Source organism: Poecile atricapillus, chromosome 1 (genome assembly GCF_030490865.1).
Source record: "Poecile atricapillus isolate bPoeAtr1 chromosome 1, bPoeAtr1.hap1, whole genome shotgun sequence".
Lineage (NCBI taxonomy): Eukaryota > Metazoa > Chordata > Aves > Passeriformes > Paridae > Poecile > Poecile atricapillus.
In genome coordinates this window covers 38,383,858-38,405,681 of record NC_081249.1, presented here as the reverse complement: position 1 = coordinate 38,405,681, position 21,824 = coordinate 38,383,858, and the positions used below count along the sequence as shown (strand labels likewise).

The 21,824-nt window shown below is 35.4% G+C and overlaps 1 protein-coding gene across 1 annotated transcript in view; it reads left to right on the top strand.

Moving 5' to 3' along the window:
* The window catches only part of ITGBL1 (integrin subunit beta like 1), a 127,001-nt gene that overhangs the window by 44,182 nt on the left and 60,995 nt on the right, over positions 1-21,824 (top strand). Inside the window, exons 3-6 of the mRNA XM_058850228.1 lie at positions 11,694-11,840; positions 14,554-14,676; positions 17,646-17,786; positions 20,583-20,723. Of these exons, the coding sequence (XP_058706211.1) occupies positions 11,694-11,840; positions 14,554-14,676; positions 17,646-17,786; positions 20,583-20,723 (552 nt within the window). The remainder of the gene's footprint in view (positions 1-11,693; positions 11,841-14,553; positions 14,677-17,645; positions 17,787-20,582; positions 20,724-21,824) is intronic.

Genomic DNA, 21,824 nt, shown 5'->3' with positions numbered 1-21,824 from the left:
TCCTCTGTATGTGCATTGATTTGAAGAGAAAGGGGCCAGATTTCCTACCAGACACAATTAGAAAGGACACGGTTAATTGTATTTATGATCTTGAGCTATAGGAAGAATGTACAATCTCTTAATTTCCTGCATATGTAAAAACACCTTTTTAACACAGTTAAACAAAATTATCCATTTCAATTAACTAATTATGCTTGCCATGAAACTATAGATAGATTGTTTTATAAAGCATACAACTTTGATAACAAATGTTAACAATCTATCTTTAAAAAATAACACTTAATATAATTATTTCAGAAAATAAAACACATCATCTAGGAGATCCTGGGTTTGAAAATCAAAGTCTTTGGATCACCAGACATTTCTTAAGAACAATTACTGAATAATAATAACTTCCATAATGCTGATAGATTTCTTTTAAATATAGTCATTGTAGGAAGCTGGTAGTTGCTTTGTGAGGTTATATCCCTTTTTCTGCCCTCCAGCTCACAGTGCAAAGGAGATACAGCATAAAGTTGTTAGATTCTGACTCAGTGGTGGCAACACGGTCATCAAACAGGCCTTGGCTTTGATTAGGTGCAGGTTCTTCTGTTTACAGCTCAGGACTGTGCCAGGCTGGTAGTTTTGACCCTTTGGTCACGAGGTTTGCCATGCTGTAAATAGTATTTGACACTTTTTTGTACTCTTTAGAGCTGTCTTGCCCAGCTGGCTTGTTCCATGTAATATTTCGATAACTGGCATGTTTAATGTGGACTTTGTTGACCAGCAGATAACTAGAAATGGTAGAATGTCTGGGATTCATTAGAGAATGCTGAAGAGAACTGTATAACACCTGTCCTAGAGTTTGTGTTAATCCTAGTAATAGAGGCTCGCAGACTCCATAAGGTATTGTTTAAAATACCTTTTATTGGTATCTTTTATTGGAGATAACACAAGAAGGAATAAAAGGAATAAAACAGATATTTTTGTATCTGTATAGCTTACATCTCGTTAAGCTGTGCACCATCAGAAGGACTTCTAATCAAGGCATGTCAGGCTGCCCAAATTCTGTCCATGCTGAAGTTCACCAGTGTGGTGGCCTTCAGAATTCTTATAGGATTTTCTCAGAGGTAACCATTATGGGTCATTTTGAACATGTCTCATATTCACATGAGAACTAAGAAAAGGGCAAAGCCGCACAGGTGGCCACTTATTTCATATGTAGCAAATTAAATGTTATACAGCTAATCTGAGCTCATCCAGTCCTTAAAGCAAGTTTGGTGTCAACCTGTGCTCTATGTAAACTGCAGTACAAGCTGTATTCATTTTGAATGTGCAATGTGTATAACATAGATTTACTCTTAAATTAATTTCTGATTTACTTTTTCCCCCCTCAGTGATCTGATAACACTGGTAACATTAGGTTTGTATTTAGTTAGGTATTCAGTACTAATGAGCCGGGCATTTGGAGTTTTTAATAAATTTATGTGCCTTTTTTTTTTTTTTTTTTTTTTTTAATAAAAGCCCTGCAGCATTTGTGGGTTTTTCACAGGGGGATTGTGATATTTTTAATGTCACAGGGAGCCAGAAATTCTCCTTCAGTCAGGTTTGTTTCATCACTTTTATACTTACAGAGGCCAAAAGGTTATGTGTAGCCACAGACCATGTAAGGAGGCAGTGAAGGGTATCTGGGACAATGTTAGTCAACCTGAAGCACACACCAAACTGACTAGACTCGGGAAATGGGGTTGTACTGGTTTTTTGCAGATGTTTTTCCTTGCAGTAGTTGGTATGTGACTGTGTTTTGTATCTGTGCTGGAAATAGAGTTTCATGGATGTTTCAGCTGTTGCTGAGCACTGCTTGCACAGAGTCAAGGCTTTTTCTTCCTCTCACCCCACCAGGGAGCAGGCTGGGGGTGCCCAAGGAGTTGGGAGGGGACACAGCCAGGACAGCTGACCCCAAGTGAGCACGGGCATATCTCATATGGCATCATGCACAGCATATAAAGGTTGGAGATGTTCAGAGTGATGGCTTTTCTCTTCCCAAATCACTGTCATATGTGATGCAGACCAGCTTTCCTGAGGATGGCTGAACCTGCCTGCCAATGGGAAGTGGTGAATGGATCCCTTATTTTGTGTCGTTTGTGTGCACAGCTTTTACTGTACCTATTATTATACAGTCTTTACCTCAACCCACCAGTTTTCTCACTCTCACCATTCCAATTCTCTCCCCCATCCCACGAGGGGTAACTTCTCTGAAAGTTATCTCATGGAAAGGAATTGTTCATCTCTCAGGTATAATTTTGTTTGTTATGTGCAGTATCTGTGCAAAAGTCTACACTGGGAAAGTAACATATGGAAAAGCAGTCTTCTAGAAAAGCTAAAGAATACTTACTCTGCCTATTTAAAGATCTTCTTACTTAAAAGTTGATTATTTTTGATCTTCCAAAAAAGAAAGAGAAACCATTTGGTTAAAAATAAGTAGGAAATCTTTCAGAGAAAAATTGAATTATTAATGGAAACCTTGACTCTAGACTGTTTTGATGGATAAAACTAATTTATCTCTGTCTCCCTGAGATATTTATATCATCTGTCTAAACAGCATGAGTCACATTTAAAATGATATCAACTTGTGCCACCTCCAGGGTAGCAAACTGGAGCTGATTCAGCTGAGTGTTGCTTTCCTTCACTTTAATCATTCAAAATATTCAATTGATTTTTATTAAAATGGAGTCCCTTCACTTTACAGGGAATTTGAATCCATAGCCAAGAGGGGGAAAACGGAAAAATAAATATAATTTATTCTTCCTTGTACTTTGTTCCCTCTTACTACGGGTAGAGGAAAACTGTTTGTTGTCTTTAATTCTTGAGGTACATGTTTGTACATATAGGGGAAAACTTTTTAAAAGTAAGTACACATGTGTAGTAATAAAACACATAGGGTTTTTTTATGAATACAATTGTGGGTTTTATACATACTTTAAGTAAAAGACTCAAGCTGTATGAAAGACCATTTGGTCTCAGAGCATTGTCCAGAACCTAAGAGTGCTAAAACTGTATTACCCCTGCCATGTGTTGCAACTGGCAGCAATGAAATTGGAGTAGAAATATTTGGATAACTTCTGTCTCTTGGTCACTTCTTTATTTTTGAACAATGATGAAAAAATTATTTTAGAATTTTCTATTAAATTAACTTCCAAAAACTTTTTTTTTTTAATGTCATCTGGAACTCCTTGATATCAAAAAGAATTATTAAACATTATATATTTTTTGCATTATATAATTGTTGAAAACATTAGTTTCTAATACCTTGTTAGGCATTTAAGCAGAAGCAGGATGGAGACTTAGAAAGTGTAAAATTGTATAACCTGACACAAAGGATTGTGTTAAGAGCACAGAAAACAATCTCATTTAAATCTGTTTCTTGCTGAGACAGATATTTGAGAGGGAAAAAAATTCAAAAATTTATATGGAGTTACAGACCATGTAAAAGAGTGAAAATCCTTCCTGGCCTCTTTCAGAAATGGTTGTTCTGAAATTCTGAAATATAGGATTAGAGTAGCATATATTAAAAAAAACAAAACAGTACTCTGACCATTGTATGCAATAAAAATCTTTTATAAGCATTCCTTTAATTCAGATTCTAATCTTGTCAGTGGAATTGCAATTGTCAGTAAGTATAGTTTTAAATTCCAAGACTAAGTAAAATCATGCGTGTTCTCTTTGGGCAGAGAAAGATAACTATAGTCTCAGTAGTGGAGAGTATTCATGCCTTCCAGGGGGCAGCAATTTTAAAATATTTTAAGTTTTTTCTTAAATTTCAATTTAGTTTTGTACTCTATTTTCATTTCTAAAGATAGCAGTTTTAAGGTATTGTTTGATCTGATCCATAGATTCTTAGTGCATTTATCTAATATATGTCATTTATGATGAAGCAAATTGTAAGTATTTTCTTAAGATACTCTTCTGTAAATGCTAATACTTTTTCTCTCCAAATTTAGCAACTGTACTTTTAAATCAGCTTATTTGCACAACTTGTATTGGGAGATGATTAGGAGATTTATAAACTTCTCAATTCACATTGACACAATTCAACATGAAACAAGATCTTATCACTGTAAATAATATTTTAGAATATAGAGTATATAATAGAAATAGCCGCTGTGTCTAGTTGATTTACAACCTGAAAATTAAATATCATCATCAGTCGTACTCTCACACCTATCTCTGGTAATTTTTCTATGTATTAATGGTTATAGTTGATTTTTTCATTTTAGAACACTGTTTGATATTTGTTTACTAAAACATTTTTCCAAGCCATCTCTGCAAAACGCAGCACAATTGCAAGAGGATTTTTTTTTTCTTTTCCTTAGGAAGCATCTACAATAATTTATTTAGGTTTTATCCATACCTCTCTTGGAATTATGATTTAACGACATTTACAATGTTTGCATTGTTAAAGTGCTTCAAGTAATAACTGGATTGAGATGATTTGTCATCAGTTTTCATTTTAATTCTGAAAATCCATTTCAGATAAACTTAAATGTGCATGGGGAATCCAGTCACTGCAGAGCACTGAGAGGCAAACTGTGCTACAGACCTTGTGTGCTCTTGTCAGCGTGGCCCAGTCACTCAGGCTCCCCATGGGCCAGTGCTCAGTGGTTTTGTCCCTTACTCTGGACTACTTCAAGGTCTGGACACCTTCAATAAACATGGAAAGATTGGTTTAATGTGAGAGCATCACATTAAGTTCCAATGTAGTGGGCTTTCTTTTCATTTTGAATAGCCCTTTGAGGTATAAATAAGATTAAATTTATTTTCATTCTTAAAGGTCTCTGGGCCTACTGTACTGCTTTTAAAATCTCTGATGAAATTCTTATCAGGACTGTAGCTTGTTGATAAAGGAGCTTCAGTGACAAAATTGGCTTGAAATATTCTATTGTCATCAGACTTTACTGTTGAAATTTCCCCCGGGCATTTTTGAGCATTATTTCTGAATTCCAGCCAGTCCCCTTGGTCAATCCATAGTTTAATCCTCATCCTGCCAGCACAGGGAGAGTAACAAGTGGTTGTGAAGGAGGAGGCAATATTCCTGTGAAAACTCCAGCGTTGTTGACCCTCCTTTCAGCAGGGGCAGAATCCCTAGGGCATACTGCAAAGTTCGAGAATACCTGGCTTTCATTGGAGGTAGTGCAACACAGACAACCAAGACTCCAATCCTAGAAGGAGATTAATGAAACATACAGAGATAGAAGAAAAAAAAGTTATAATACAAACTTCTTATTTTTTCCCCCAAAACTGCAATTCTAACATTTCCGTAAAAAGGAGATTCAGAGAAATGCTTCTGAGTTCAAGGCACAGTTATTGAGAATCCCAAATTCAACTAAATAGAATTCTAGAATAATTAAAATAAATTCCCTTTTGCAAATCCTATTTTAGTGTAAACTGAGATCTTTTCACTAGCTTTACATTGGTGTCAAGTAGCACATTCTATTTCACTAACTGCTGGAAAGAAAGTCACCCAGTTGGAAAGAAGTATTAAAAACATCTTCATTGTACTAGGCTGAAAGTGTGGAACAATGTTTAAATTTTTTTTTCCAAAATTTTTAGCTCTTACGCCCAAATTATCCTTCCTAATATCCTAATATAATTTGGAATCCATAACAACAAATTCTTCATATTCCTTTACCTGTTTAATGAATTGGTTTTTTATATATTTAAAAAGCACTTGAGGAATCACTCAGGGTTTGCTAAAAATGCGTAGTAATGTGCCCAATTCATTTATCATGCAAGCTGCTGCATTTCTTCTGATGACTGACTTCATGCTTGAGAGAAAATCCTTATCTTAGCATAAGCATCTCACCTGCCTGTAGAAAATTGATTCCATTACAATTTCTAAATGAGAACTGCCCTCAACTGTGTTCTTACATAGAATAATTAGACTTTAGTTATCAAAAACATATGACAGCAAGGACATCTGACTGTATTTTAGCATCTGGTCAAACATCCTAGATCTCTGCACTCAGGTAAGACACATATTTGGATGTGAGGGTTACTTTGCTATTACTAATATGGCACAATGACATAAGTAGCTATAATTCCAAAGGCAGTATTTCCAGTTGTGTTTACTTAATGAACCAAGAAATTATTTAAAAGCTTTGTCAGTTTAATAATCACATGGCCATAGTTTCACAGTTCCTTCTAAACAGGGAGTGCTGTATTCATCTTGCTGAGAAAAATGGTGACTGCAATTTCAACAGTAGCATCATGGGCTGCTTGTTGGTTTTTAATCCAGCTATATCTATTCATATGTAACATCTGAATGCTCTTAAATACCAAGAAGTTTATCCTTACCAAAATTTCTATGAAACTGTCAATTATCAATATTTGCTTTATAAAGAAGAAATTTTAAACTCATCACTTGGACTCCTGGTGATGTTTTCATCTGCTAGAGGTTATCCAGAATATGAAAGATACAGGAGTTGAACCCAGTCACCATTCTTTCAATTCAAGGTCTTAACATTAAGGTCTTTTCTTATTTTTGTTTTCTGTCAAGGAGTCTGCGTTTTTGTGTCCCACCGCTGCTCTGTAGAAAAGATAGTCATGGCAGATGAACATGCAGGCATTCACACATGCTCTTAGCAGGAGCATGGGAGGTGACAAACCAAGTAGTTTGTTTTGACTGTTTTCATTGCCTATGGAAAGTTTAAGTAGAAGGATGCAGCAGATTTCAGTCACATTGAAAATTAGTATGTAATAAAAAAAATTAATGAGGACTGGTATAAAGGTGGAGAGAATCTTTTCCAGTAAGATGAACAAAAATAACAATAACACTGTTGAATGCTGCAATTTCTGTAGACACATAAAAATGAAAGCAATGTTCAAATGTAGTTTCTGGTCCATCCAATAATCACTTAATATAATTGTTTTTATAAACTGATGCAGTTCAACCTATAACTAATCTGACATCATGTTCCTTTTTCATTCAAAATATGTCAGAATATTTAAAGCCTGACGTTGAATATTGTATAGATAAGTGAAGCCGAAGAACATAAATGAATGATCTGTGTTTGCATGCAAACATATCTAGTGATGCATCAAACTCCAAAGTCCCAGCTTCCCAGCAGTTTAGTGAAAAAAGGCAGACAACCTCTGAAGACACTTCAGCCCACACAGGGCCTGAGTCACTCTGCAGAAGTGCCTGTCTCTCATGATGGATTACACACAGAGCTCAGCAAAAGCAGGCTTCCAAATCAATGCCCTGAATACCTGCAATACAGATGTGGCTTCAGAACTTTTTGTCTGAGATTTTACCTTTGTATCTTTGCTCTTGGACCTGTAGGCATGCATTTTAGAAAAATAATTTTAGAAGGCACTTAGGTTGAGGTCGGAAGGGTGGAAGCACAGAAGTATGTGATCAGAGCCAAATGCTTGTGGTTTAAATTACCATTTTCCTGCTCAGATGTTTTAATTCCCTACCAATTGTAACTTTGCAAGTGGCTAAAATTCTACAAATGTTTTCCCTGGGTAACTTGACTCAATCTTCCAAGGTTTAGAGACCTAATAGCAATTTTCAAGGATAAACTGGGCTCAGGACCATATCCCATACATTGTGTGTATCATTTCAAAGGCAAATGTGTTACTGCTTCCTGCCCCTAGTGATATACCTTCAATGGGTACATCTGAGACACTTATCAGCTAAAGGCTTAGTCACACAATGTTTTCAGAGCTGATGTCAATATCCAGTCACATTCTTCTTGTTTACAGCTGGGGAGGTATTAGGCTGTGACATCATTTCCTTTCCCCTAGTGTGTGATCCTGGGCTTGTATTTCCAGTTTCAACCCACTTTTACCCCTTCAGTCCTTCAGGTTGTCAGTCCATTTATTTTTGTATGATCTTTCATCTTCACTTCTCTAGTGAGGATTTATAGGTTTGTTATTGCCAAATGTTATTTGTGTTATCTGAATTTCTTTATCAGTATCAGTAAAACACACACGGTTCCAAAAACATAATTTGAAACAAAGCCGGACATATTTTTATATCCAGTAATGTGCCTTTTTGTCCTAATGTTGTTTCCTGCCTTTAAACTATTTTGTGACCATTTTGTCCAGAATATTTTTTCTTCTCATGGGTGGCATTGTATGTAACATATGATCCTGTCACATGGATTTCCTATGTTCCTTTCCTTACAGTATTCATTATCTCACAAAGATATGCCAGGTTATTTTGGCATAATGATAGCCTATTTAGGGGTAAAGCTGTTATTCATTATATTCTATAGTCATTACTTCAGTGTCTCTAGCTATGCAATGCTTCGTAGTTTATTTCAAACCCTGGCACAGCTCATGAGGTCAGAGGCACTTGTTTTTATGTTGTCTGGATCATGTACACTTCTTTTGCTTCAAAAAAATAAAAGCTAGGTTTTATTTTTCAGGCCTTTGATTGCCAGCCTGATAGATTCATTAAAAGTGTTTGTTGCTGAAATGCCCTTTCATGTACAAGTATTTAAAGTACTCTTAAATGGAGGTTATGGGTTCTTGCCCTCTTGGTCTAGACACTTCCTTAAAAATAGTTTTATGTCTTTGTTTTCTTCTCATCTTAGATGAGTAATTTTCATTTCCAGAGAGCATGTCATTAGCCAAGCTGCATTTGCTACTAGTAGTCAACATCTCCATATTAATTTTGTTTTGGCCTGTAAATTGTCTTTATTATTAACTGGTTTTTTGCTTCTTGGTGAAGCCACTCTTTTTCCTGTTTTCTTTTTATTTGGATGATGAAAGTACATTTCAGTGCTTGCAATTTTGGAAGATCTGACCCTGCCTAAAATTTTCTGTTTGCACTTTCTTCATACATTTTCTGACAACAGACTGTTTTCCTAGCATATTAATTTTATGTTCCACCCTACAAGCTTTCTGCATAGTCCAGATATACTCTGAGGTGACTGCTCATCTAGTTAGAAATTGAGCCCTTTGTTATGAAAGGTTTCTCCCCATGATTGAAGCTGTAAGTTTTTCACAGTCCTCAGCCAGTCTTTTTCTTAAAGGAATTACTGCATTTTCTTGAGTCTTCCTTATTTTCTTGTTTTCTTGGTTTTTTGTTTTATTTCAGTGAAGTTCTGATTTATTTGTGTTTAGCATTTATTTGTGTTATAGTTACTTTTTTAAAGAAATAATGGAATGAATGTGTCATCCCTTTGAGATACAGCTTTCTTGGTCAACTATTTAGTGAGGTCTTATACTTCACTTCTCTCATGTTCTGTGTCACATCCTCAAATACCTGGGTCTATCCTTTATTGCTAAAATTTATCTTATGGTAAGTTTCAATTTCACCTGATAGCTTTCATAGTGCTAGTTACTCCTTATTTACTATTTCATAACATTATTTGCTTTCTAAATAATGCAGAAATTTGTACATATAAAAATACGGTAAGAACACTATGCTTTCTCTAATTTTCTAAATTTTTTTCTCTAATTTTCTAATTTCTCTAATTTTCTTACAGTTTATCACATACTTGATTTATACTTCATCACATCATTATTTTTGTCATGAGGAAGGCAATGATATTGGTACATATGGGTGTGGGAAATAAGCAAGAAGGGGATTTCTGTGTCAAACTGCCTTGTAGATCAATTGCATCATCCATGTGACAGGGAAGATGCAGCAAGGTGTACAAGCTATTGTGGGCAGTTATGGCCTTCTACACTTCACTACAGTCCTCTCACCCAGATGTTTGGGCAGAATATTGACATTTCTTTATAATTAAAAAAAAAACAAAAACAAAAATACCCAAATGGCAATACGAATATATTTTAAGGGATGGTCAAGCTGAAAATCACATATGCAATCTTACAAATACATATTAGTTCAATTTCTGACAGTTTCTTTCTGTTGCATGCAAATGATCTTCCATTACTTCTCAAAGTTTAATTAATTTCATTTTTATTTGTGTGTTCTTATTAGATAAAGTCAGGAAACTACTCTGCATAGTCACTTTCATAAAAGTATTTTATTAATTTTCTTTAAACAGACTGTGTTGCATTTTAAGTGAAATTATTTATTTCCTTCATGCATCATGTGTTTGATTAGTTCATCTCTAACTGAGAGAGGTTAATGCTGCTGGACCATTGGTAATAACTGATATGGATTGGCTTCTGCCTTACTCTGTCATTTAGACATGGGAATGGGAAAATGAGTCCTACTTTTATTAAAATATCTTTTCTTCACCAGCAGACATCAAACTGTTAAATCACAGGAGTGCCTAACATAGAGAATGGAAAGTCATAGGACAAGTAATTCTTCAAAGGAAGGAAGACAGTTATGTTTTTTCTTTTTTTGTAATCTACCCTAGGATTTGCCACCACATTGTAGAATGGATTATGCTGTTGTCTGTCAGTGAAGCAGAGTAGTCACCAGAGTAGGTTTTTATTCTGTGTTTTATATCCTTTTTTTTTTCTTGTCTTTTACCAATGGAGGCATTCAGCAATTTTTAAGGTGGCAACTCATGTTTTAAAATAAGAACTAACATGGTTTCTTATGTTTTTTATTTATGTTTTTTGCAGCTATTGAACTGTATCTTGTCTTAGGACCATATTGGAAGGCAAGCAAAGTTTTCTTGAGCAATGAAAGAGACCACCTTTTCTAATTAAAATTGTCATGTAGAATAGTTATTTAAATTACTTCTTACTGGCAGCAGGATGGGCTTGTATTTTTCAGGCAGTTGACACCACAGGAGCAGATGCACTTAAAATGGACTGCAATTAGATTCTGTTTATAAGATATAGTGGTAGGAAGGGAATATTCTGTAAATCAGATATATATTCAAAAGATACTTTTTTAAAAAATCAATTTAAAATTTAAATGAAATTTGACTTAAAAGAGATGCAATTGTTTTCACATTTACTAACTAAAATTATATGGGAATGCTAAAGAATGAAGTAATAAAAATTTGCACATGGAAGTTAGTGTGAAAAATGGTACTTGGTATGCAAAATAAATAGTGTGCAAAATAAAATAGAAAATTGACCAGCTTCTCATCCACCAGCCACCCCTCAGGTCCTTCTGGGCAGGGCTGCTCTGGATCTGTTCATCCCCCAGCCGCTGTAGATACTGGGGATTGCCGCAGCCCAGGTGCAGCACCTTGCACTTGGTTTTGTTAAACCTCATGTGGTTCCAAGGGACCTTCCTCTGAAGCCTGTCCATGTCCCTCAGGATGGCAGGGATCACATCCTTCAGTTGTGGCTGACACAGCTTGCTGACACCTCCAGATATTCTGTGGGTCCACTCAATCCCATTTTGTCTATGTCATTATGAAGATATTAAACAACACTGGCCTCTCAGTGTGACCACACAACCAAGTCCTTATGCACCCAACAATCCATCCATCAAATCCATCTCTCTCCAGTTTAGAGAAGGATGTTGTGGGGGACAGTGTCAAATGCCCTACAGAGGTCCAGATAAATGACATCTGTAGCCCTTCCACTGATGCAGTCACTCCATCACAGAAGGGCACAAGTTGGTCAAGCATGCCTTGCCCTTGGTGGAGCCATGTGCTGGCTGTCTCCTATTTTTAATTGCATATGAGCTCTGTTAAATTAATCTATTAGTCATGTTCATTTAAAAAGGTAATTGATGGAATCTATTTTGAAATCTGGGTAAGCAAATACCACTGAATGAAAAAAAAGGGACCTGACACACTCTTTCCTTCCTTTGCTAGGCCATGGAACATGTGACTGTGGGAAGTGCAAATGTGATGAAGGCTGGTATGGTGAAGCTTGTCAGTATCCAGCTACTTGCAATCTTACACGTAAGAAAAGCAATGAAATGTGCAAGAATTCTCAAGATGTCATCTGTTCTGGTGCAGGTAAGATGTCTTTTGTTGCTTTTGATACCTTAATGCTCTCCCAGTGTAATCTTGAGAATCATTGTCATATCTAACTAGTAATTTTGTAGAGTATGTTTCAAGAGACTGAGATGTAACTGTAGGTGCACTTAAGTGTTTAATTTTCCTATAGGCTTATTTCTGTGCATAAAATGTACACTGATTAGGAACACCTACTTTATATCCATAGCTGTTTTGAGTCGATGAAACTGCAACTCTAATTTATTTTCCTCATCAGAATGTTGTTGTAATGGCATTAACACAGGAAGTGATGTAATTTCTATCAAGTGTTTGTATTTACAGGATGCAGAAATTGCACTTGCAAATATTTTTCCTGGACATTTATAAGCCGTGCAACTTTTGAGACACTTTTGAAGCGTACCTATGATTATTAAAATCAGTTGTAGATGGATCACTTAAAGTAGCATTTCCACCTTCACTGTTCTGATTTGGTAACATGTTCTTCTCTAATTCCGTAGTTTTATAACCATCCTAATTTAAATAGAAAGTCTTTTCCTTAAAAAAAAAATTCTAAAGAAAACCAAATGGGTTTTAGTAGACTTCAATGCAGAAATTTTAAAGGGCGTTTTCTACCAATCAAGTTTTGAAACTTGAAATTGCCTTCTGGTTTTTCCATGATATTGACCTCCAAGTGAAAGAATGTTTCAAGAACTCCACTTCTGCTCACTATTGCTGGTCTTTAATTTCTGTTGGAATCCACACATTTTCATACAAGTAAATTTCTCACAAGTTAGTCACTGACATGAGCAAAGAATCCCAAGGACTGGTGGGACTTGTTAGAGAGAAGCTGGTGCAGGATAAGAAACCAGTTTAACATAAAACTATTAGTATGCAGCACACTGAGTAAATGATACACTTAATTTATGACAATAGGTATATGAAACTTGCTATCGAGAGACATGAGACATAGCTAAATGAGAAATCGACTTTCAAAAATAAGTGTAGTTCATTGCACTTAGTCAAAGTTCTCAAAAAAGAACCTCTTTCTTTATTTGGTTAGATGTGGTCCCAGTCTTCACAGGAAAATCAACATAGCTTAACAACCACTCCAAGTAGCTAGGGTGTTTGTAGCATCATAAGAAGAATAAATGGTTTTGCTTTTGCTGATATTAAACAGAACAGGAATTCCAATAAGACTGACTAGGGAGTTTGGGGTAACTTTGATAGGCTGTATTTTGTCTTGGTGGGATTGCCTTTTGATCTACTACTAGCACTGTTGTTGGGGTCTGGGCTCTGTTTTTTAATTGCCAATAAAATATAGGAAGGGATGACATGAGCCTTTACAAAAACACTGCTCTGCTGTCACACAGATAATCATTTATTGTAACTTTTTTCAGTAACCAATCAAGATCTGCCTAAAATTTCTCTTTTCTGACTTTGGTCCTAATCATTTGTCATGGACAATGTCTAGGATGTCCTACCTAAACTGAAGTTCTCTATGTGAGCAATTTTCACTTTTAGCAATGAAAGGAATGAACATATTTATGATACACTGTGTCTCTGATCTTTTTAGATACCCAGGAATCAATTTTCTGTTTTTTCTTCTTTCCTGTTCAGGAATTATCGGTAATCATGACAGTTTTCTCAAAAATCGCATTTGTTATTTGTTTATCAAGTAATTGTAACAAGTAATTCTAGTTCAGTGAGTTTCTTATGTTGTATTATCAGTTGTATTATTATTGTTAATACCATACTATGTTAGCTCTTGCAAATTTTTAAAATTTACTCTTTCAGAATGGCCATGTCTGTTGCAGAGCCCAGTACTTCTGTTCTTCGGATTAACATGATTATTGTGTAATATTGTGTAATATCAGGATAAATCTTCTATTTTGGAGAGCCTCTCTGATGCTAATTACCATGTTTTAAAAAATACATATGGATGTCATGTGAGGAGTATGAATGCTGTGAAGTTTTAAAAAAATATTGCTGGCATAGTGATGTCATTGACTATTGAAACAACTTAGTTGAGTTGACCACAAGGCCCCACTAATGTGATATTGCACTAAGTTCCCACCCTTTCAATTATAGTGAAGGTAGGGACAGAGGTAGGGAAAAGGGGTTTCTTATATGAGTGAGACAGTAATACTTTTGTTTCTAGTGTCATTTTAATGTATTTGTGATTTTTTTCTTTTTTTTTGACTGTGGAACCTATTGATACATTTATTTATGACCTCAGGTCAGATAGACCCTCTGAGGGAAAAGAGGGGATTCTTCTTTCCCAGGGAGCAATAAGAGATTGTTTCCTACTCGGGAGGGCAGGTCATGGAGGGAGGCAGCCACTGAGCTGAGAGGAGAAGCCCTCCTCGAAACACCAAGGAGTAAATGTGCCACCTGATGAGCAGTGATAGAAGAGAGATCTGTTTACAAATCCATTTGCATCCTTTGCATTGCCTGAGTGCTCTGGCTTTTCATTATGCCAGAAAGTTTGGGGGTTTTTTTGTGGTTTATGCTGTGAAAAAATCAGCTTTACACTTCCAAGGCACTTGAATGCTCTATCTCTGTACAGCTAAGATTACGCTTTTTGTTGATATGGATAATTTCTCTGTCTCTATTTGTGTGGATGATCTTTAGATTTCAGCCTTCTCAGAAATAAAATATGTACCATCTCTGACAGACTAATGAAACTCTTTCTATAATCTGCAGTCACTGAGTAATGTCTCTTAAACATTTACAGGCACATGTCAGTGTGGCAGATGCAAATGTGCAAACTCAGAGGGAAATGGACTAGTATATGGCAAATTTTGTGAATGTGATGACAGAGAATGCATTGATGATGAAACAGGAGAGATCTGTACAGGTATGTATCTTAATGAGAGCAAGAAAAGTGATGAAGAATAATACAGGTTGTTACTTAATTGCATGGTTCTACAAAATATCTTTACTGAATGCATGACTTAAAGTAAAAGTAACTCTATTTGCAAGTCTTCACATTGCAAATTGTAAGTGCAAATTTCAGATACAAAAATGAGCTAAGCATAAGGTTAAAGAATGAATAAATCCTGTGACATTCTCCTCTTTTTGGGAGAACTGCAAAGAGGGTTGTAAAAGATAATTCACTAAGGTAATTCATAGCTTAGTGTGTCTGTCTTCAGTAGAATATATGAGGAATGTGAATGCTTCGTGGCACAAATGAGAAATAATAGAATGGATAACATGCAAAAAAAAAACCCAAAATGAGAAAATGTGTTATGAGGAATTTTTTCAAGGAAACAAAAATTAAAACATCAGGAATGAATGTAGGATTGTAGCTCAGAAGCAGGAAGATAAAAAGAGAAAGGAGTGAATAAGGAAAAATGTCATCTGTGATAGGAAAAGCAAGAAAATAAGATGGAATGAACTCTGCTGATAGATTGAAAAGCAACCAAAATTCAAACTGTTCTTTTATGTCATTATGAGGCAGGAGCCTGGCAGTTAAGGTTTGAGAAACACATACTATTTATGACACTATAAATGCTGTTGCCCACGTTGTGAAGGAGGCTTGTCCTTGAGCTGGGAGGGGCTACAAACATTGTTCAAGCTACACATGTGCAGATTGTGTCCATATGCCCACTGGAGTGTTCCAGTCAGCTCCTAGGCTATTCATACCTGGTGGTAGTGCTTCCTGTGTGTAAAGAAAGAGAGTACTTGTGGAAAATAGCTTTCTCTGTCTTTTCCTTACACAGACAGCAAAATAGTTTCTATTTATTTGCCTTTGAAGGCAAAAAAAAGAACATTTTTTAAAATCCTTTAAATCCTTAGAGGATTAAGTAGGAATTTTAAGTGAGGGTATGCAGAATGGTCCTCTGAAGTCTAGATTCAGCAGCAGAGTATAATATTTCCACTAATTGCCTAAAATAAAATGAGGGGAAGGCAACAATCGTTATGTGCCATTTATTCCATTTCTATTTGCCTCTAAGCACTATACATGGTACGAAATGCAATAAAAAATTGCCAGTCACTTAGTTCCAGTAAATTCTCCTACTGCTCTTTTTTGTCTGGTTTGTTTTTTTCCCTCTCACACGTGTTCTGCTTCTGGTTTATATTGTTAGCTTTTTCTTAGCTTTTATTTCCCGTTGTCTCATCCACTCATCCCATTTTACCCAAAAAGACCAAAAGCATCTGTGTATAAAACTAGTCTTGTATGTATGTAGAGCTGAAAAGTCTATGCACACAACTTATGGGTGTTTTATGTTATTTTTTAACAAACCTCTACAATATGAAATCATATATTGAATGATATATGCAGAAAAAATGCACATGGCAGCACATGAACATGAGGATCAAAGACACATCCTTTCATCAGCCTTGAGCTGGGATTTTATCCTGGAAAAACAATCAATGCCATGTTGAGATATAGATGACATGTATTTTAATATTAGCACAAGGGCACTGAATTTGTTAAGCAAATCAGTTCTTAGGTAGGGCAAAGTTGCAAACATGTGTTAAGTTTTTCCAGCTTCAGTTGGAATTTTATCAGTCAGCTGACTATCACTTTTTATTTGAGGTTACACTTTGGAGTCAAGTTGCAGCTTATTCTTGAAAAAGTATCACATTTATTAGTAAATTAAATTCTGGTCCTGGTCTTTTTTTTTAAACAAAGGCTTTTTACTCTAAGGGAGTGATTTTTTTCTCCTGCCAAGAGAAAGAGGAAAATTTTATCATTTAATTCATGTTTATTTGAGGACTATAAAAGTGTGAGTGAAGAGTGAAGTATTGATATGTTTATCTGTTAAAATTGCCTCTAGATCAAGCTATTATACTTCTTTAGCATTTTTCCTTTTATTTTATCCTACTTTCCTACTGTTCATGATCAGCCTTTACATAGTAATTATTTTTGATTGTATTTGTTGTTTAATTATGTAATTAAATTAATTGGTTTTTGACATTAACCAAATGTAATGAAAATCCTGTGTGTAGTTGCAAAACCAGTAAAAAATTGTATTCAACAATTTGAAGTCTTAATAATTAGGAATACAGATTGACCAAACTGGGGTAGAGGTCGCCAGGTCTACTAGCTCAAAGGAAGAACAAGATCCTGACTTGATCCTTCTATTAAAGAATTAACTTTTGGCTGTAAGATTAGTAAGAATTGCAACTACTTAATTTGAAAGCTTTGTGCTGTGAAGTACATGGCATCATGTACCTTAGCAGATGAAAATGTTCTGGAGCTGGTTTCACTTGGATGATGCAGCCCTCTTTTTTGGGATATGTATGTTTTGTTAAATGAATATCTGAAAGATTAATTTTGAAAAGAATTCTCTTTAATGAACTGTTTTAGCAATGTTCTAAAATCTTCTTGACAGAGGGGGAGAAGAAGGGAAGCCATATACAACATAGTTGGTGTGTAATAAGATGTCTTTACTGCAACTGTCTGAGGAGTCAAGAACACACAAGGTGTTTTTAGACATGACAAGTATGTGTCCTACCTTGATGTGTAAAGTTGTGCTTAAATTTTAACTAATACAGCCTTCAAAATTTGCTTATAAAGTAAAAAAAAAAAGTCTACAAATATAAAAAAATATATCAAATATAAATTATGATTTCAATTAGTGTTTACTGATTAGATTTAATCTGTGGTTAAAGGAAAATCAGTTCTAAAATAGTGGGGAAAAGTACAGTTCAGATATCCTTTGTCTGATTTTATGTATTCATACATGGTCCATAAATTGTTTCTATTCTGAGTCTAGCAGTAAAAGTTTTTAAAAGAAAAGATCAAAATAGTTAAATTGTTAATGCCTTTTAAAAACTTGCCTCTTTCTCACTGTACAAAATTTGTTTTGGCTTAAGGCCATGGAAAGTGTTACTGTGGAAACTGTTACTGTGAGGCTGGTTGGCATGGAGATAAATGTGAATTCCAGTGTGACATCACCCCCTGGGAGATCAAGAAAAGATGCACATCTCCAGATGGCAAAATCTGCAGCAACAGAGGTGTGTCATTTGCATGGACCTTCTACACATATTTGTATTGTTGGCTTTTATTTTACTCTATGGATTCTCTACAGTAGGGCATATATTTTATTTGCTGAGAGTTTCTACTTGTTCTCACCTAGTTCAGCTCTGGATATACACTTCCAAGTGGGTAGATACCTGTGTTTAGGTATAGACTTACACAAAGTCACATCCACTTATTGATTAAGCAAACTCAAGTTGTTCCCATTATTTATTTCTGTAGTAAGACTGAGCAGGATAATTTGTTATTTAGTACATATTTGTTTTGGTTAGAGACTTACCTTGCAAAATAAAATGTTACCAGATTTTTGACTTTGAATGGATTGGTGCTGTAAAATCACAGAACTGCATGTCAATTCACTCTTAAAGAACATAGGACCCATAATTGAATGGGGAAAATGAAAACATGAAGCATTACTTTCCACTACAACTGAAAAAAAAAACCTGTGAAGTGTTCAGTAGCAATGCTGTGGAATGTATAGAAATAGAAAGGTAGACTTCACACAGTTTTTCTAACTATATGAAGTTTTATCTGCACATGGTTTTGGAATTTGAGTTTTGCCTTATACTTCTGTCTAATTTTGCCATTTTGGGAAAAAAAACACAAAACAAACACAAAAAATAAGGTTGCTTTTCACTAACTGCTGTGTTTGGCTTCATTGAGCAAGGAGTGAAAAAAAAACAAAACATGTTTTTTTGGCAATAGTCCAGAATAATTATAGTAGTACATAAGCAAGAGTCACATAGATACCTCTCTTAAAAACATCTCTACTGACAAAACCTGCTGTATTGTGAACATCTAATCATCCTGAGAGCATTTAGAAAACTCTCTTCTCATAATTAGGAGGAAATGGAAAGTTTGGCTCAAATACAGAGATCATGTAGGCTCATTTAGCCTCGGTTCTTCAGCATAAAATTTTCGTGTAGTTCTGGAAATAATAGATATTAAAGTGTCTTCATATCAGATGCTTTCTTTGCACTGAGAAAGTAATTTCTTGGCAAAGAGTTTTGCGTCAAAGCAAGCTTTTAATCAAATTTGAAATTTTAATGTGTGATAATTTCTTTAAACTGGCATTGCAATAAGAGAAATTGTGTGAATTGCATAGTTGGTATTCTGAGTAGCTGCAGCCTCCAATACAAAGGTACATTTGTGTGATACTTCCATGCCTTTAGCCTTTCATGTATTTGTGATTTTATCTTCATAATCATTTTGAAGGCTTCTGACAACATGAAGTTGCTTTCCAACAAAGTATTTCTGCTCCATTTAGTCCTACTTCCCCAGTTTTCTGTGTTTATACATCTTGTGATATAAGCAAAGTTCATCTTGTCAGTCTTGAGGTTTCTAAAAATCAGATATGAAGGCTAGCCTTGCTGCCCACCCTCCTTCAGTGCTAAGATGGATAAATTGTTCTTATCTTTCCCTCTGCACTATCTAGTCAACTACTTTAGACCACATGTGAAAATTTTGATTTTTAAACTTTGATGTGATTATGTTCTGCATTCTGACATACAGGAAACCTGATCTAGATTAACTTTGAAGTTGTTTCTGAGAGGATTAATCACTCTCCAGAGGCATGTTCTCTTTCTGTTTGTTTGTATGTTTGTTTGTTTGTTTGTTGGATGGTTTTGTTTTTTCTTCAGTAATGTCACTGAACTGTGAAAGTATAAAAAAATTAGTCACAAATTTCTTGAGGGCTGTCTCAGGGTTTTTAATATTATATAGGGCTGTAGCTCTTCCTGTTCATGTCATGCATGCTGGATTGTGTAGAACTTCTCCTTTTGTTAGAGAATGTGCCCATATCTATGGGTACTGCTTAGTCATCCTGTCCTGTTGTCTTCAAATGCATTATATTGTTTAGAGTAACCTAAAAAGGATGACAAAGGTGTTGGCAGAGTAGCAGAAGGTGAAGCCACTCTGCAAGAAATGAACTGCATGCATCAGTAAGGTCAGACTGCATTTATAAGCCTGTTAGCATCTCAAAAAAGTGTAGTGAGCATGTTGCCCAAAACATATTTGGATTTCTGAATAAGGAAAATGCTGTTTTTCTTTTAGTTGGGGGTTTTTGTTCAGATTTTCCTAAATAAGTAGAGTGCATATTCTCTTATTATTAGTAAAATATGCAAGTTTGTTTTCTGTCATAGTCAGTCATTTATTCTAATTGTATGCAACAGCGTGTGGCCCTGAATGTTGACTTGGGAAAAGTGGAGAAGTATCCTTTCATGCAGATACGTGCTGCTGTTCTTCTTGGGTAAAGAATGACCTCCTAGACATTTTCAGCTGTGTTAGTTTGGATTCTCTTGTAGTTTAAATGTTTATGCTTTAACAACCATTAATTATCCCCTGTGCCCAAGCCCAAGTGGTTTAAACAGAATTGATTTTTATTGTCATTACTGACAGGGCAAATTACTGTTGATGTCAAAGATGTGCAACTCTTCTGTGAGCCGTGTTTTCTTGTTGAGTCTTAGCAAGGCTCAACAGCAAAAAGAAACATGAACAGAAAGCCAATTTGTTTGTTTAAAGTATTGCTACTAAATAATCATGGAAGGTTTCAAATCATAGAGGATGAGCACACACTCATGATTGTCACTTGCAGCTTTGAAACTGCATTTCTGTGAGAGCTGATAATTCACAAGTGTAAATTCCTGTAATCAAAGTGCTATTAGTCTAAATTACACAGTTAATCTTCAATATCTGTGATGTGGGGTTTTTTGTATTGTTTTTTGGGTATTTTAGTTGTTGTTGTTGTTTGGTTGTTTTTTTATTTTTATTTTTAGGCACATGTGTTTGTGGGGAATGCACATGCCATGATGTGGACCCAACTGGTGACTGGGGAGATATTCATGGAGATACTTGTGAATGTGATGAAAGAAACTGCAAAGCAGTGTATGATAGATACTCTGATGACTTCTGTTCAGGTAAAGTTTGTGTATGAAAGGGCCTTATGTGTAGTTTTATAGAAAACCTTCCAGCTGGGCTGATCTTCCTCTTCCCTAGTGCCCCAATTCTTATTTTCCTATCTTAAAATATACCAAGCTTGGGGGGCAGGAGAGGTCTTGGAGAGGGCTTTTTAAGTTAAAAGATATAATTCTGTTGGTTTTTTTCCATGACATTTAACAAAATCCTGTAAATATGAGATTCTTTTAAGTGCCCATCTCCTTTCTGATAGTCTAGTGTAACCTAACATGAATTGGATAGTGGTTGAAAATTTAAAATATAGATATGTCTTTTTTTGGGAAAATTTGAATTTGAAAGTTTGTTAGGTCAGATTGTGTTTGTTATTTCACTTTGTAAGACAGGGAGATGATAGTCAAGAAGAAGAAATTCAAGGTAGAGTAAATAAATGAGTCAATGAAAAGCAGTCCTCTGAGAATACAAATTGACATGAGTAGAGCATCAATACTTGAAAAATATGAATGTGTGGCTCAGCTGTGTATCTGTAGCTGTATCCCAGACTACATCTTAGACATATCCATCTTCCTTTTTCTTCTACTTGTACTTCAGAGCATTACATTCAAAACAGTTTGCATCCATCCATCCATGGTTTGCAGTTTAGATGTTCCATGTACCAACTAACAAAAGCTGAGATTCTGAGAGAGACCTAGCATGCAATGGATACTAAATAAAGATGCTAATACTAGGCAGGAGAGAAGGACCTTGTTCAATACTCAGCATGCAGTTTGTACACACAGCAACTCTGCAAAAACAAATAAACCTGATTTCAAAGGGACTTTACAGACTGGAGGTTGTCAGCTTGAATGCATTCCACAGAAATCTGGTCTGGCCTAATTAATAATAGGAAGAATGCAGTCACATTAAGGACAATAATGATGTGATATATTTTCCTCCTATTCATAGAGTGGGAGATGTCCCATAGAAAGATCATAGGAATTTTCTGAATAGAGAAAGAAAGCTGAAACCAGGATGATGTATAAAATTTTCAGCCTTTTCTTTGCCTTTTTAAAAACTGAAACGCTTCTTAACTGTTGTTTGTTTGTTTGTTTGTTTTTAAATATATA